Source organism: Lynx canadensis, chromosome C1 (genome assembly GCF_007474595.2).
Source record: "Lynx canadensis isolate LIC74 chromosome C1, mLynCan4.pri.v2, whole genome shotgun sequence".
Classification (NCBI taxonomy): domain Eukaryota; kingdom Metazoa; phylum Chordata; class Mammalia; order Carnivora; family Felidae; genus Lynx; species Lynx canadensis.
Genome location: NC_044310.1, coordinates 177,509,087 through 177,525,617, shown reverse-complemented (window position 1 = coordinate 177,525,617; position 16,531 = coordinate 177,509,087). Strand labels below are relative to the sequence as shown.

Below are 16,531 nucleotides of genomic sequence, written 5' to 3'. Positions count from 1 at the left end.
CTTTGAGGAGTTGAAACCTGGCCAGTTAGGTAATATGAAAGCTTAGATGTCAAGGCAGGAGGCTATATCATATATCAGTTTGTTAATTTGATTTATAATGGTTAAATGTTTAGACATATGGTATGTGGGTCTCCATCTGTGCTTGCCTCAAGCCTCTTAAATGTTCTACGCAGGCTTATATCATCCTGTCTGCCATTGAACTTAGTGAGAATGTGAAAGGCACCCATTAGTGAACATGAAATTGTGGATTCTTCGTTTGTCCCAGGGTTTGCATAGTGTAAATACCCTATATAGGGCAGTGAGATTCTCTGTTGTTTAAAAAATGTGGGTTTTGTTCAACTTGGTGCCTAAACACAACCTGACTCCTTCATCTCATGCTCAACCAAAGAAACAGCAATTTATTTATTTCAAGACAGGAGAGGTTTGGGGGGAAACTAGCTATTTCATGCGTTGGATGTCCTGGGAGTAATTTTAGGGATGGTCTAAGGGATTTGTAAGCAAAATTTCCATTAACATAATTTCTACTAACCCAGTAAGAAGCAATCCCATGAATCCAGCTACCTGAAGACAATGTAAGATATCACACGGGTCTAACCCAAGGGAGAGAGGAGTCTTTAACTTTCTGCTTCCTTTTCAGGAACAAATCCTAAGTTTAACATTCCTCATTGTCAATAAAGTCTTCATGTAATTGTCCTTCATATCATCATATTAGAACTATTTTTATTATTTGAAACTTAATACAAGAAGATTCCAACTTGTTATTAATACATATTCAATATTAGGTCATTTCTCCTAAAGCTGATTCTGCTGCCTCCAATCCTACCCTAACTTTCTAGTCTCAATAATTCCACTTCTGTTTACAGGTTCCCACAGGCTTTTTTTTTTTAATTTTTGAAGGCTTTTATACCATCTCCAAATTTTCCACAACTCTTTTGAGACTAAACATAATGTGGATACAGCACATTGAGACTCATTGCCTCACAAATTCCACCCGAGGTTCTTGTTAAAATGCAGAATCTGATTCAGTAGGCTTAGGATAAGGCCAGAGATCCTGTTTTTCTAACAAGCTTTTATATGACAGTGCTGCTGGTCTTGGGCACATAGCAAGGTGCTGTAAGGTTTCATCAAGGAAAACAGCAATCTCTGTCCCACTCTTTCCCACTCTAAACCCACTTTTCAGAGGTGATCATTTTTTGAGTTGAAGTATTATACTAACATCATACTAGCATTTTTTGAGAGAAAGAGAAAGAGAGAGAGAGAATCTCAAGCAGGCTCCATGCCTGGCACCGAACCCAATGCAGGGCTTAATCTCATGACAGTGAGATCATGACCTGAGGAAAATCAAGAGTTGGACTCTTAACTGACTGAACTTCCCAGATGCCCCTACCATTTCTTGATTTTTTTTTTAAATTATATATCTAACTCCTGAATTCTTTCTATAAAAGGTTAAACTATGGCTCTTTTATAGCAGATCTCCATACATGTAAATTTCCCCCCACCTTCACAGTATCATTATATAATATATTTTGGCTTAGTCAATATATTCAATGTTTACATTACTATGAGTATATAAAAATTATTAACAGCTGACCATATATCATAGTATAATTGTATTTCCATTCTTGTATTACTTTTAATTTTCCCTGGATTTATTAGTTGCCTCAATTTTTTTTATTTCATCACTTTATTTTATGTACCTGTCACTAATATAGCCCAAAACCCTTCTTCAAAACTTGAAAACTTTTTGCAATATGGCCAAACAACTCAATCTGAGTTTTTGTTTTTTTCTTTTTTCTTGGCAACATCCCTCTGGGGATCCTCCATCACTTGCTCTAATTTGGGCTCATTGCCCTACGATTCTGTGCACAATTATTTTTTTTTATTTTTTGGGTTTTTTTAATTCCTTTCACCATCGTCCTAGGAAGTGCATTTTCTACTTTACTAGATATTGAGAAATTATTCTGTAAAGTGATGTTACCAACTCCCATCAGCAGTGTATGAGTGTTATCATTGAGTTATGCTTTTGATCTTTTTTCTATTCCATTTTCTCTATTAGTTTTCTGGAATTTCTGTTAGCTTGTTATTGGAGTTTGTGTATTAATTCTTTACTATCTTTTCTATCCTATTTTTTTTTAATTTCTTCATTTTTTTGTTTTACTTTCTGGGACATTTCTTTCACGTTGTTTCCAGTCCTTCTGCTGACTTGTCTATTTCTCTTATTATATTTTTAATTATTAATTATTATTTTCTGAATGTTCCTTTTGATAGAATCTTAGTCTTGTTTCACTGATGTAATATATTTGTTACATCTTTAAGGATATTAATAAAGAGCTTTAAACATCTTGGGCTTTTTAGTGAATACACACACACACACAAAAAGAGAGACAGAAATACAATGAACCTTCCATTTATACATCACTCAACTTCAACAATGATTAACATTTGCCTGTCTTATTTCATCTGTTTTCCCCCTATACACACACTTTTTTTTTCTGGAGTACTTAAATTCCAGATAGGATAACATCTTACTCATTGATATTTTGGTAGGCAGAACTTCCGGATAAGAGGTTTTTAAAAACCTTAACCACAGTACACTTAACACAAAAAAACAAAAAAATAGCAATTTCTTAAAATCTTTCCTTAATAAAACTCCATTATTCAAATTTCTCCATTTTCTCAAAAAGATCTTTTTACAGTTGGTTTGTGCAAATCAGTATCCAACTGATGTCCACCCATTATGGTTGGTTGATTTGCCCCATTCTTATGCCATTTATTTGTTAAGCTAATGTATAAAACTGACCCTGATACATTTTTTGTAAACTCTTCATTTGCTTTTTTGCAGTATCTCTTTTTTCTGAGTTCTTTCTTGTTGATTTTTGTATCAATATTCATGTAACAGGTTTTGTCATGTTTGGTGATTGTCAAATGTTTGCTATTTAGGAGAAAGGCACTAAAAGTCTGGAAGCTCTATGTGCATGTTGGGAATTGTAGACTTAAGGGTGATTATTAGGACCTGAATGTCTTATTGGGGGCCCCCAAAGGCAATGTCTGTAAGTTGTCTCCTTGATCTTGTCCACTTCCCAGATGTCTTTCCTGGAGATGTCAAAGAAAGGGGCACAGACTTCTTCATAAACTTTTACAGGATCTTCCTCTTTTCTGCATTGTATCTTATCCCTTCCCTCAGTTTGGCCTTGGATCTGAAATGCAGATAGCCTCTCTAGTTCCTCTGATTCATCCACTCTAGAGAGTAAACCTTCTGTCCCACTCCAGGGACAGGGAGGGGTGGGGACCTCATTACATGGGTTCAAAATTACTCCCCTGTTCAGCCCTCTTCACTCTCTGGCCTCAGGGCCTCAATGCTTCCAACCCCTTGTTCTGAGAGACACTGCCCCTCATTGCCACCCTCACTCCATACTCCCCCACCTCTCATTGGGCATCTAGATTATAGTTTCACTTTACTAAAAAGTTAACAAAACTTATTGCAGTTTCTGGAGGGAGCAGAAGAAAATACATGTTTTCCACCTGCCATGTTTAACCAGAAGGAAATCTTGCTTTCTTTTTAAATAAATTAATTATGATACTCACTTGTTTCTGTTATATCTACACACATATGCCTCGCTTTTATTAATAGTTTGTAAGTTGAAAGGACTAATTTTTAAAAATTAAAAATAAATAATTATTTGTCTGCACTTAAACTGACAAAAATATGCTGGAATTTTGAGTCAGAAGTTAAATTGTTATGGAGACTTAAAATCATTCTGTTTGTGGAAATGAAGATTTCTCACTCTGTATAATACTCTAAATAACTTCTTCAAATAATAAAAGGGAATATTCCATAATAGGGAATGTTTAGGGCATTCAAGAATGTATTAATTTGTATAGAAGCAGGCCTACTAATAGATAGCAGGAATACATTTGTAAGATAACAACTTACTTCTTTCTTCCTTAGGGCTGTCACATGGTGACTGAAGAGCTTCATTCTATAACCTTTGAAACACAAATCTGCCTCTATGGCCTGACCATAGATTTAGAGGTAGGTATCAATTAACTCTGCTAATAATATTTTCAGTAATTTGTTGTCATTTGTAGATGAAAGCTGAGTCTTTTCTAGGTTTTAGTACATTCTCTATTTTTTTGTTGTTGTTTTTCTTTGGAAAATCATTATGTCAGTTACTAATTAGTCAACATTCTACTGTTTGAATGTATACTATTCTGGTTAAATATAAATGATAAAATCTCATGGGCATTATCAATTCGATACAGATTGAATTTCTTACCCATATTGCATGTTTGCTGGTTCGTTTTCTGGACTATTCTGAGTCATGAATACTCAGTGGAAAGCCTTAAACTATGTCACATAGTGATGTATTTTCAAAATTTTAACCTTTACATAAAATCCCTCAGAAGGAAGGTTTTTCTAGCGTAATGAGTAAAGACAAATGATAGGAACTTTAACAGTGCATTGTTTTGATTCTCTTGTAACAGTCACCGTTGTGCTCAAAAAAGGAATAAAGAAATTCTGAAGATTAAATTGAACATGACTGACTCTGAGCTACTTGAAGGCAGGACATCATGACTTTGTCACTCCTTACCAGTGACTCACTCAATGTCTAGCACATAGTAGCTGTTCGACATCTGTCGAATAAATGAATGAACCAGTGCATGAATGAACAAACACGGTTTTACACACCCCAGATACGATCTTATTTGTGGGATGTATTGTTTTAAAGTCCTGCCTTTCTTTTGTTGTCTTGATGAATGTAAATTTGTAAAATGTTTCCATAAATGCCTTCCTCATCTCTTTTCCCTAAACTTCTATTTCTGTGACCTCTTAAGCTGGGTATTTTACTGTCTACAAAGATCTAACCTGTTATGGGGAAGGGACTAATGTAGGCTGATTGGTTCCACACACTATCTGTGAAAGCCTGTTTATTCCATGAGGTTGAAAATTCTGTACCAGTACTACTAGGGTGAGTTCCACAGCAGACCAGGCAGCTATGTTTCTCCAGAATTGCTCACCTCTCCATCTTCTGCAGTTAAAAAGCCCCATATTTAGTACTGACATTAATTAGACTGTCAGATCATAACTTGAATATATTGACCATTTCAGAGATAAATTTAAAATTAAATTCTTTAAAGTAACTTATTAAGAGGACAGTTGCAAAATCAATACAACCTCTAATTAGCTGCATTTTAGTCTATATATATGAGAAAATATAAATATTTGTATGATGTCAAGGGAAGATATTGGAGAACCTAACTGACCAAGCAGTCTGAAAGAATTCCTGTTTCTATGGCTCCATTCATCCGTGTACTTTGACTCATACATGCTCAGAAAGTGCCCGTACCTTCACAAGTCATTTTAGTATCCAAGGCAGTGTAGACACCAGGATTAAAGGAGTGGAGCTGCCTTGAGATAGCCCTTCAGGGGACAGAGTCAATTATAAAATCAGTGCAAGGTGCAACTACCTATAATAACAGTGTTTTTTTTTTTTTTTTTTTTTTAAACCAGACCAGCTCATTACCTGTGGTGATGATTTCCAATGTCAGTCAGTTACCTAATGCTTGGGCATCCATCATTTGGTACAATGTGTCAACCAATGATTCCCAGGTAGAGTCTCTATTCCTATTTCTCCTCCTTTAATTATATTTGATTTGCTTTATTGTCAATAAAACCCATATGCATCAAAAGATATATATATAGATAGATAGATATATAGACATGAATTTTGAATATGTATCCATATATCTATATATATGAAATTTGGCATGACTTTTTGGGTTATTTTATTCCAGAACTCCAATATATTTAGTTGTATGAATCCTCTCTCATGTTATATTTAAAGCAATATATTCTGATGGGCTTGGACGCTGGGAGGGTTCCAACTAGCAAAACTGACAGACAGGTATTTGTTCTTCTGAGGGTCTGGTCACCTTCCAACTATGTGCATCACAGAGACTTCTAAGCCCATCCTGTGGCTCTGTTAATTGGGCTTGGGGAGACTTCTTGGTCTAGAATTTAGTATCTGACTGCTGTGTTTACCTCCTTACTTTTGGCCACACCTCCAAAGAGACTTTTCTACAAAGGTAGAAAATTGGCTTCCAAATAAGTGACTAGAACATTAACCAATCTTGCCTAACCTACCCTCTGATTATAAATATTTTCAGGTTGATTATAGATTTAATCCATTCTAGGCTCAAGTTGGGTTTTAATGCCACCTGGTGGTTATTTGAGAAATAGATCAAAAAGTGGCCCTAAGTTACAAAGCAAGCCCAAAACAGATGCTCTTCTTATAAGACAACCAGCGAAGGGAGTGGCAAAAAAGATGAGTCAGCCCTTCCCTTTACTCCGTCTTACAAAACCTCAGTGTTGTTGTCCTGGAAACCACCAAGGGCTAGAGAAAATAGGTCAAATGTAAATAACATTTCTTCCTAATTCAAAGCAAATATTCACTCTTAAGGGAAAAATTTTTTTTACCTTGGGTTCTAGCAATAAGAACAGACATAATGAGTTGGCTCTAAGTGTTCTTTCTCTTTTTTAAAAGTGGGCCTAATAAGGAAACAACATGGAAAATGACTCAGCCTTATTCTTTCTCATCCTCCGGTGCCCTGGCATCTGAAACAGATTAACTGTAGAGAGGAAACAGATAAACTGTAGAGAGGAAGGCTGCACAGGGTACATGGTACCTCGCTTCCTCTCAGGATAATAGTGAGAACAGGATTCATTAGAGAAGCCACCCGGTCTTTAAAGCCAAGAAGAGCCTACACCCCTGGAAATAAATGCCATTTCCCACTGTGAGCTACACATATTCAGAGCTTTTCATTCAACTCCAGGATGTAGGAGGGAAGATGGGTCACTTCTTTGTCCTTGGCACAGTACTGTTGCACTAAGATTTCCTCGGCATCCTTCTTCTGTAAGAAAGCCACCAAAGTTGTCATACTGACCATCCCAGATTCTACTCTGCTCCTGGATGAGGAATCTGGAGATGCAGATCATATATAGCTCCTAAAACTTGGATGCACAGCCTACTTACAGAGTTCAGCATAACAATGAACTCTGGTTCTCTTCTTTATTCTAATATGCTTCAAAACCCAAGCTCCTATACCTTGATTATATTCTATGCTTTTTGGTCATTCATCCAGACACAATTTTCTGGTTCAGGGGAAACTGTCTTTCCAGAAACTCTCTCTCTCTCCATTCCTCCCCTTCCTATCTCCCACTCTTTGTTGGGGTTGGGTGCTGTGTCTTATTTCAGTCCCATTTTCTGAAATCTCTTGGATTGATTCTTTTTCTTGCTGCCCAGCTTAGTTCCCGCTCACCAAAGGCCTTCTCCCTGCACTGCACTAGGTTAGTTAATTCTTGCCCTGCTACTCTCCTTAGGACATCTTTTTTGGCTTTCATACCTTCTGCTTCCCAGTACTCTGAGATAAAGTCTTCTCTCTCATTAATGTTGACCCAGTTCCTGGTACAAGCAATCTTGTTTGCAGTTAATCACACAGAAGATGCTGCTGTCCAGATCAAAAGAAAAGACTACTTTATTATCCATAAAATAGGACTCAGGTGAATTATGAACTCATATTGTAGGGTCACCTTCTTTAGCCTGAGACTTAACCATTTTTGTGCTGTGGAATGCTTTGTTTGTTCAAGGTGTAACTTGTACCAACCCGTGATAAACTAATAACTTGATATAGGTTTTGTTTAAGATTATTAGTTCAGAAAAGAGTATTTGTCCGATGATCTGTTGGACAATGTTAAGTACTTATATGAGTTAATTGATAGCCCATAGTCTATGGAAATTTAAAAGATGCCCAATTATTCTTTCAAGGATAGATGGAGCCATATATGTTATTGGACTCAAAGATTAAGGAACTCTTTAGGAAAAGACAAAATCAGTTCAATTAAAAAGCACAACAGAAGTGCACCTGGGTGGCTCTGTCGGTTAAGCCCCTGACTCTTGATGTCAGTTCAATTCCTGATCCCAGGGTCGTGGGATTGAGTCCTGCATCTGGCTCTGTGCTGAGCATGGAGCCTGCTTAGGATTCTCTCTCTCTTTCTCTCTCTCTCTGCCCCTCTCCCCCATTAATGCTCTCTCTCTCTAAAAATAAAATAAATACTTTGAAAAAAAGCAGTTCAAAAGATACCCCAACTTTAAAAAACTAAAGAAGTAAAAATGAAAGGCACAAGAGAGATGAGACAATATTCTGTATTAACTTAGGTTGACATAAAGAGTTTAAAACGGGAACTTTATATATTGAATTATAGTGTGCTCAATGTAATTAATGAATATAATCATCATTAAAAACTCTATTTCAGAACTTGGTTTTTTTTAATAATCCTCCATCTGCCACTTTGAGTCAACTCCTGGAAGTGATGAGCTGGCAGTTTTCATCATACGTAGGTCGTGGCCTTAACTCAGATCAACTCAATATGTTGGCAGAGAAGCTTACAGGTGAGAGCTGGTAGATGTAGAAGACTTGGCCTCTGTTTTGGGTACTCAAGTATTTTAGAGAACAAGGTGATATTACTACAACCGATAATAATAATGATAGTCATAATTTATTGACTGTCTACCATATTGTGAGGCACAGAGCTAAATGTTATGTTTTCTTTCTTCAGAAAGGGTATCTCATTGTTTTCTACATTTTATAGATGAGGGTACTTAGTTTCAGACGTTAAGTGACTTGCCATGGCTGCGTGGCTAGTACACAGCAGAGCCAAGACACGGGCCAGGTCTGTCCAGGTCCAAAGCCCCTTCCTTTCCATTCCACTCTCCAGTCTCCAGGGTGTTTCTGTGCCATTTCCACTGAGTGTGATGTGAAGCCTTGATGGTGCCTTGATCCTTCATGTCAATATCACAATGGTCATTAACAACTGGACAATAGCTGATTCCAGGACCAGGGAATTTACTAGAAATTCAAAGCCACCCATGAAATACTTAATCCTCCGTATCAAGAAAATTTCAGTTTTGACTAGTATTTTTTAAACTTGCAAAATAGTCATTGGTACTTCATATAGTGACTATAGTGTAAGATTTTTCTAAAAGAATTTCAAAAGATATCTACATTTTGACAAGTCTGGGTGAACACATTTAGCATTGGATTTGTATGCATTTCTAGTTAAAGTAGGGCCAAAGATGGATTTGAGCAACAGCAGTGAAATCGTGTGTAATTTGGCAAGTGATGCTGGGTTGCCACTTGTACCTACTATGTGATCAATAGGTATTTAAATAAATCAGACCTATTGAAAAAAAATAATAAATAAATAAATAAATCAGACCTTTGGGGAATATTGAAAAATTTAGTTAATGTAAATATGCTTTTTGAACTTTAGTTTATAAATTCAATAGTAGGCATTCAGTAAATATTTGTTGATTGAATAAAGTTTTTAAATATATAGTACAGATAGTGGCCATACCCTTTCAGATTATTATCAAATTATCCTTGTGGGTTATAATTTCCTTAAAAATGTAGATAGAAACTTGTGTATCCTTTCATTTCCCTGGATCAGAGTAGTCAAAGGCTCCTTATTGCCTAATGGATCTCTAGTTCATTCTTTTCATGGCAATAATCAGGACTCCTGGTAATCTGGCTATATCTAACTTACATAAATTTATGTTTATTTACCAACATTAGGCAGCTCTTACTGTCTCCTACCTAAGCCATCTTCATGTCCACTATGCCTCATCCTGCATTATTCTTACTACTGGAGTGGTTTATTCATCCTCCTGTGATAACTTATATCCTATTCATTCACTGGGGACCTGGTCCTAAAAACTCACCCTCTTCCTAAAACTATCTTAGCTCCTCCACTAAAAAGGATTTTTCTTAGATGATAAATTTTGTATCTTACATCTTTACTGTTCCTAGTATTAAGCACACTGTAAACCCATAGCAGGTGCTTAAGAAATTCTTGAAAGGGGATGGGCAAAATCTAAATCGAGCACCATATTGAAGAGTTTAATTGTTCAATAAAAATCTCATTCTTTTCTTTCATTTTAGTCCAGTCTAGCTACAATGATGGTCATCTCACCTGGGCCAAGTTCTGCAAGGTACAAACAGGGGAACAAGAATATCATTTAGATCATTTTTTAGTAGTGCTTCTTTTTAAGCCTCCATAGTATAATTGGGGTTTTAAGGGTTTCCTGGATGCAGTTATTTTTTTAACTCTATTGTCTGACTTAGAGGAAATATTTCATTGAAAAATGAAACTTGAATTATTATGTCAATTACTATTGAAATAGTATTTGAAATAATATTCGATTATTACTATTGAAATAATCATTGTCCTAACATGTTTTTTTATTCCACTAGGAACACTTACCTGGTAAATCATTTACCTTCTGGACATGGCTTGAAGCAATATTAGATCTAATTAAGAAACACATTCTTCCTCTTTGGATCGATGGGTGAGTTACAGGTCCTATTTTCCATAAGAGTTCATTAGGTTTTTATTTTTATGCTGTTGTTTTTTTTTCCCCTTCTTTTTCTTTTCTTTTTAAACATGTTTAGTGTCGGGGGGGGTGGTGGGAATGGTTCGGTTTCCTACATTCTTCACAGAGTACTGATATCTAATCTTAGAAGACTATTTCATTGACTTTTATTACACTCAGTACAAATCTGTTCTTTGTGGATGAAATAAATGCAAGTGTAATAAATCGTAGTGTTTGATCAGATAAAACTATGCATTGTTCTATTTTTAGGTATGTCATGGGCTTTGTTAGCAAAGAGAAGGAACGACTCTTGCTAAAGGATAAAATGCCTGGAACCTTTTTGTTAAGATTCAGTGAAAGCCACCTTGGAGGAATAACTTTCACCTGGGTAGACCATTCTGAAAATGGTACATGCTTACTCTTGTTTATTCATGTGAAGTTAGTATTGACTTTGACTATTGGTGTTTCAGTTTTCAGAAGTGTGTAGTGCGTGTTCTGTTTTTCATGTGTTCGGTGAGCTTGAATATTAGTTGTTACAGTAGTCCCAGAAGAGAGAACCGTGAATTTTTCACAGCCTATGTGGGTGTCCTCTATCACATGGCCATATGTACCATCCACACTGCAGAAAAGGGCTAGCATTGTTTTATAGCCAGTGACATAAAGATAACGTGGGTAGGAAGAATGCCCGCAAAGAATGCCCTGCAGAAGCCTGAATATTCCTCCCCTCATCCACCCTTTTATTTTAAGTTTATTTATTTATTTTGAAAGAGAGAGAGGGAGAATGGGGGAGGGGCGAAAGAGAAGCAGCATGTGAGAATCCCAAGCAGGTTTCACACTGTCAGCATAGAGCATGACGTGGGACTTGATCTCACGAACCATGAGATCATGACCTGGGCCCAAACCAAGAGCTGGATGCTTAACCAACTGAGCCACCCAGAGGCCCCTCACCCTTTCTGTTTTTCCAGGAGAAGTGAGATTCCACTCTGTAGAACCCTACAATAAAGGCCGGTTGTCTGCTCTGCCATTTGCTGACATCCTTCGAGACTACAAGGTTATTATGGCTGAAAACATTCCTGAAAACCCTCTGAAGTTCCTTTATCCTGACATTCCCAAAGACAAAGCCTTCGGTAAACACTACAGCTCCCAGCCGTGCGAAGGTTAGTTTCTTTCGGTTTGCTTGTTTTGTCCAGATTTTGGAAAATGACCTCATACTGGAGTAAAGTAAACAAAGTTCCTCTTTTTATGTTTACTTTGATCATCATAAGACCTAGGGGGTACATGGAGGTCAAAGCCTTAGAAATGAAGTAGTGTGTCAGTTTCGAGGAGGGATGGCTGGGGCTGTCCAACTCCAGCAGAGTAGTTAGTAATCAATAGTTGTGACAGGACTTAACCATGGCATGGTGGCCTCTTACAGCCACTTGTAGAGTTTGAGTTTTCTCCTTCCTAAAATAGAAGTGGTGCTGACTTCACCTCTATGACTTTGGGAGAAGAAAAATAATGAGGAAGTAATGATTAGAAAGCTGTCACAAGTTAGGCGAGTTTGTTTTCTGCAAAAGAAGCCTGGGGTTTACAAGCTTTATATTTTTTACCTACTATCATCGCACAACTCAGATTGTATGGTTATTTGGCAGGGAAGGGACAAAGGGCTCTGTGCTTCATTCCCCACTACTGCTGGCCTACCAATAACAAGTCTTGACATGCCTGCCTTTCCTGGTTGCAAAGGGGCTTAAATAACACCTGATCAAAATAAGTAATTGGTAAATATTTGTTAAATACATGACAGGACATAAATAAAATTAGCTATGTAACTGTAATGTAAGTTCACCATTCTGTGTCTCTAATAAAAGCGTATATGATCCATTACAATGTTCATGGATAGCCACTAAATCTACGAGCACCATCTTGTGAAATATCCTGCAGTCGTTAACTCCCAGATGGTGACTTGCTGCTGCCCTAGAGTTACCTTAAATCCCTCCAGCACACAAATAAATCAGTCTTTACAATCAAACTTAAACATAACATAGAAGATAGAAGATAGGTAATATAGCTCACTCTCAATTTTTCCCATGCATTTTGGAGACAGCAATATGCAAAGTCAGATTAGGCCTGTCAAGAGATTTGTTTTTCTCTTCTGGCACATTTCAGGTTCTCTAAAATACTGTTTCATCTATTCAGCTAAAAATTTTTGTGAATCGCTAAGCAATCATATTATCTCTCTTCTTTTTAACATTACTTATATTTTTCTAGACTCTTTAATAATTTTATCAATAATATTGGTAACATTTTATCCTGCCTTTCTTTTCTAGTCTCAAGACCAACAGAAAGGGGGGACAAAGGTTATGTTCCATCTGTATTTATCCCCATTTCAACAATGTAAGTAACCTTAGCCACATGTAAAATATCTATTATTGAATTTATTTTTTAAAAACTAAGGTTCTCTACAGGAAATTGAAGGATAGAGCAGAGTACATATACCTGACAATAAAGCATTTCAATGCTCAATGTCCCATTTTCTTTAATACATAAAGCGACTCTTCAGAATGCTCCATAGTCTACCATAACTGGAATTATAAAGTTGCCCTTCTATATGCTGTATATTCCATAATAGGCTGAGTGCTCTCATTTCAGACAATGAATTAGGCATCTCCGTGTCACAAATAGATGAAGCCCTAGAAATGAGTTCCATTTAATCCTTTTCAATATGTACTTTGTTATCTCTTTAAGCCGAAGTGATTCAACTGAGCCACATTCTCCAACAGATCTTCTTCCCATGTCTCCAAGTGTATATGCAGTGCTGAGAGAAAACCTGAGTCCCACAACAATTGAAACTGCAGTATGTTCCCTTTCTTTTCCATTGCTGGTCAGGGGCACTCCTAATGAAGCAAATGTGGTACCTGTTACTCAAAAGGGCTCAAGTTCTGCCTGAGAAGTGAGAAAACACATTTGTTGGAACAATTCCATGTGCATAACACTGGGTGTGTCTGTATGTTGCTGTGGGTCACTGACATTATGGGCATTGAAAGCAGACACCTTCCCTCACTTGAACTGCTTTATGTTCTTTCCATCAAAAGCCACTAAAGGGTGAAGTATTCCTGTGCCTCACTCATGTTCTCTTTGTCTCTACTTTCACCATTGGCCACTGGTCAATATTTATTTTAGTTCACGCATCACAAATTCCAATTCTTCTTGCTTAATTGTCACTTACATTAGTCTTCAAGTAGTATATGAATTACAATCAATAGCAGCATAATAATACCCTCCTGAGAAGTGAGTCACAATCTTAAATGCAAAATGTGATTTAGGATGCATTTTATCTATTATTGTTCCTCAATACCATCAGGTGATTCAAACCCCCAATTTACATACGGATGAACATACTAGAATAATAGAATCTTGGAGAGACCCTGAGCCCCAAGAGATTTCTATATGGTGTTGGGAGAAAAATTTTTACTTTACCCATCAAGATTCATTTGGCTAATCTAAGAATTAAATTGACATGAAACAGATGAATAGGAGAAAGCCAAATAATTACTAACTAAATGAAGTACTAAGAGGGAGGCCATTAGAATTTGAGGCTCACAGTCAGACACTTGAGGCTTATATGCCATTCTGAGCCAAGGAAAAGGGGCTAGGAGTATGGGACTTCAAAGGAATGAAGACAATTCACAGGAAGATGAAAAAGAGTAAACATTTCATAAGTAAATGTTTGCTGGACCGTACGGAAACGATGGGACACAGAGCAGAATTTTAACAAAGTGTTCATTCCTCCCTGTCTACCATAACTAGTTCATATTATACTGTAGTTATCTATGGTGATAGCTCCCTTCCTGGAGCAGGTCCTCTATCTAAATGCTTTTAGACAGGCGGAAAGTCAAAGTTTCTTCCTGAGCCTTTTGTTTCTTAAAAACAATCATCCTAGGGGCACCTGGGTGGCTCAGTCGGTTGAGCGTCTGACTTCAGCTCAGGTCATGATCTCATAGCTCTGTGAGCTCGAACCCCGCATCGGGCTCTGTGCTGACAGCTCGGAGCCTGGAGCCTGCTTCGGATTCTGTGTCTCCCTCTCTCTCTGCCCCTAACCCACTAGCATTCTTTCTCTGTCTCTCTCAAAAATAAATAAACATTAAAAAAATAATAATCATCATCATCCTAAAATAATCCACATGCTAAAAAGACACATTTTGGGGTGGAAAATATTACTCCTCTACACAGGTTATAAATCAAGTGAGTTTTAGTCCTTCTCTTGAAGATTTCCAGGGATGGAAAATCCATAGTCCCCTCTGACAGCTTATTTCAGTGTTAGTTGTCTTAAATCATTTAGCTATAAGAGAACTTTTGCTACACTTTGCAAGCATTTCCTCATTACATTTTTTGTGGGATGAAATTTGTGAATACTTAGTAGTTAATTGGTAGAAATATTATGATGTATATAGTAGATAAGAGACTGTTTACCTAAGAAATTATGGCTTATTTGCAAAACTAATAGTTTCCTCAAAAATCATTTTCATTTTCCAACTTTAGATGAAGTCTCCATATTCTGCTGAATGACAGGATAAACCCTTGACACTCAAAAGAAGGAAGCAAATGAAAAAGCTTAAAGACTGATCTTTGCCAACAATCATATCTTATTTCTTCAGCTTTGTATAGACCAATTTCCAGGAAATGGTTGAAGTCTGAAGCTCTCCTTTCACTGGCATGACACCACCAATTGGGAATGTTTTGATTGGAATGCTAAAAACCAAAGCTTCAGATAAACTTGCAAGATAAGACACTTGAAGAAACCACTGTTAATATAACATTAACAAAAGACTCATTTGTATATATTTGTTTCATTTCTGATTTTTTTCTCACATGTTACTTATGATTTTGGCTCCAGAAGGATTAAGTATTAAGATTTCAGAATAGAGGCACCTGGCTGTCTCAGTCAGAAGAGCATGTGACTTTTGATCTTGGGGTTGTAAGTTTGAGCCCCACATTGGATGTAGAATTACTTAAAAATAAAATCTTTAAAAAAAAAAAAAAGAAAAAAAGATTTCAGAATAGGTCAAGAATGATAGAGTCACACCTACATCAGTCAAAAACCAGCAAGAAGGCCTAAGAGAAAAGCCAAATAAGCTAATGTCCTGAGTTCTGGCAGGTAAGAGTCATCACACTAGATACCAGATGGAAGGAACGGTGTGACACGAACAGCAGCAATTCACAGGGCGTCCTGGAATGAATTATGAAGCCTCGTGATTGCCATGTCAATACTGTCCCAACTTTGGGGTTTACAGCTGTTGGTACCACTGCTGGGGACGACCTCTCCTTAGGGGAAGGAATTCAGTATCATTCTCCAGTGGTATTCTCAGGTAAATTGCACTGAAAGTAGGTACAGAGGTAAAAATCTCATGAAACAAGGGCTCTAGAAGGGCTTGGACTAGGTGAGTCCTATGATCCTTTCCAGCTCTGAGTCTCCAGTCCCATGAATCCAACTTGAGTCTGGGAAAGCGGTTTAGGATGAAGAGAAGTTCCATCCCTTCAGTTTTCTCTGGTGATGAGGGAGGGGAGGGGTTTTACTGGATGCTAATACAAGTATATAAGCTGCAGATCTTTTCTGATCCTTGCCTTGCTTTAGTGGTGACATTGCCCAGATACTGCCCTTAGTTACTAATGCAGGATCCCCCAATACCCAAGACCTGGAGAGGTCTCTATGTCTATAAGCCCTAGGGAAGTTGTTGAACCAGGTGAGGAAGTCACAATACCAAGACATCTGCCATGACCAACTACAAAAAATCTTGTTGCTGGTGTTCAAGGTGAGGTCTGACTGCAGAATCAGAGATGACCACTCCCTCTAGAGGATCTCTCTGTAACTTCTTCTGCCCACCTTTTATCCCTGAGGCAAGCCACACAGAGAGAGGCTAATGTGTAATGGAAAAGGTTACAAAGAAAAAAATAAATATATATATTTTTAATATAACCTGTATTCTCTCTTAAAGAGAGTCCATCTTACGAATTTCATCCTTTATACCCACTCACATGCACCCAACTGATCTTATATTGTTCTTTGAGAGGCAAACTCTGCACCTGCCCCAAGGCCCATTCCCTTATTCCTTTGCAAGCTCCTG

General features: G+C 37.3%; 1 protein-coding gene across 6 annotated transcripts in view; it reads left to right on the top strand.

Annotated features, from left to right (window-relative positions):
- Positions 1–15,968, top strand: part of STAT4 (signal transducer and activator of transcription 4) — a 92,050-nt gene extending 76,082 nt beyond the window's left edge. For 2 of the 6 annotated variants that reach the window (XM_030326006.1, XM_030326004.1), the window contains 10 exons: positions 3,950–4,033; positions 5,513–5,611; positions 8,315–8,450; positions 10,000–10,049; positions 10,312–10,406; positions 10,701–10,837; positions 11,396–11,587; positions 12,737–12,803; positions 13,155–13,263; positions 14,949–15,968. In XM_030326006.1, the coding sequence (XP_030181866.1) occupies positions 3,950–4,033; positions 5,513–5,611; positions 8,315–8,450; positions 10,000–10,049; positions 10,312–10,406; positions 10,701–10,837; positions 11,396–11,587; positions 12,737–12,803; positions 13,155–13,263; positions 14,949–14,975 (996 nt within the window). In that variant the 3' untranslated portion in view covers positions 14,976–15,968. Of the gene's footprint in view, positions 1–3,949; positions 4,034–5,512; positions 5,612–8,314; positions 8,451–9,999; positions 10,050–10,311; positions 10,407–10,700; positions 10,838–11,395; positions 11,588–12,736; positions 12,804–13,154; positions 14,393–14,948 lie in introns of those variants that run through there. The other 4 variants (XM_030326001.1, XM_030326003.1, XM_030326005.1 and 1 more) reach the window with 3 other exon arrangements.
- The last annotated feature ends 563 nt before the right edge of the window (positions 15,969–16,531 follow it).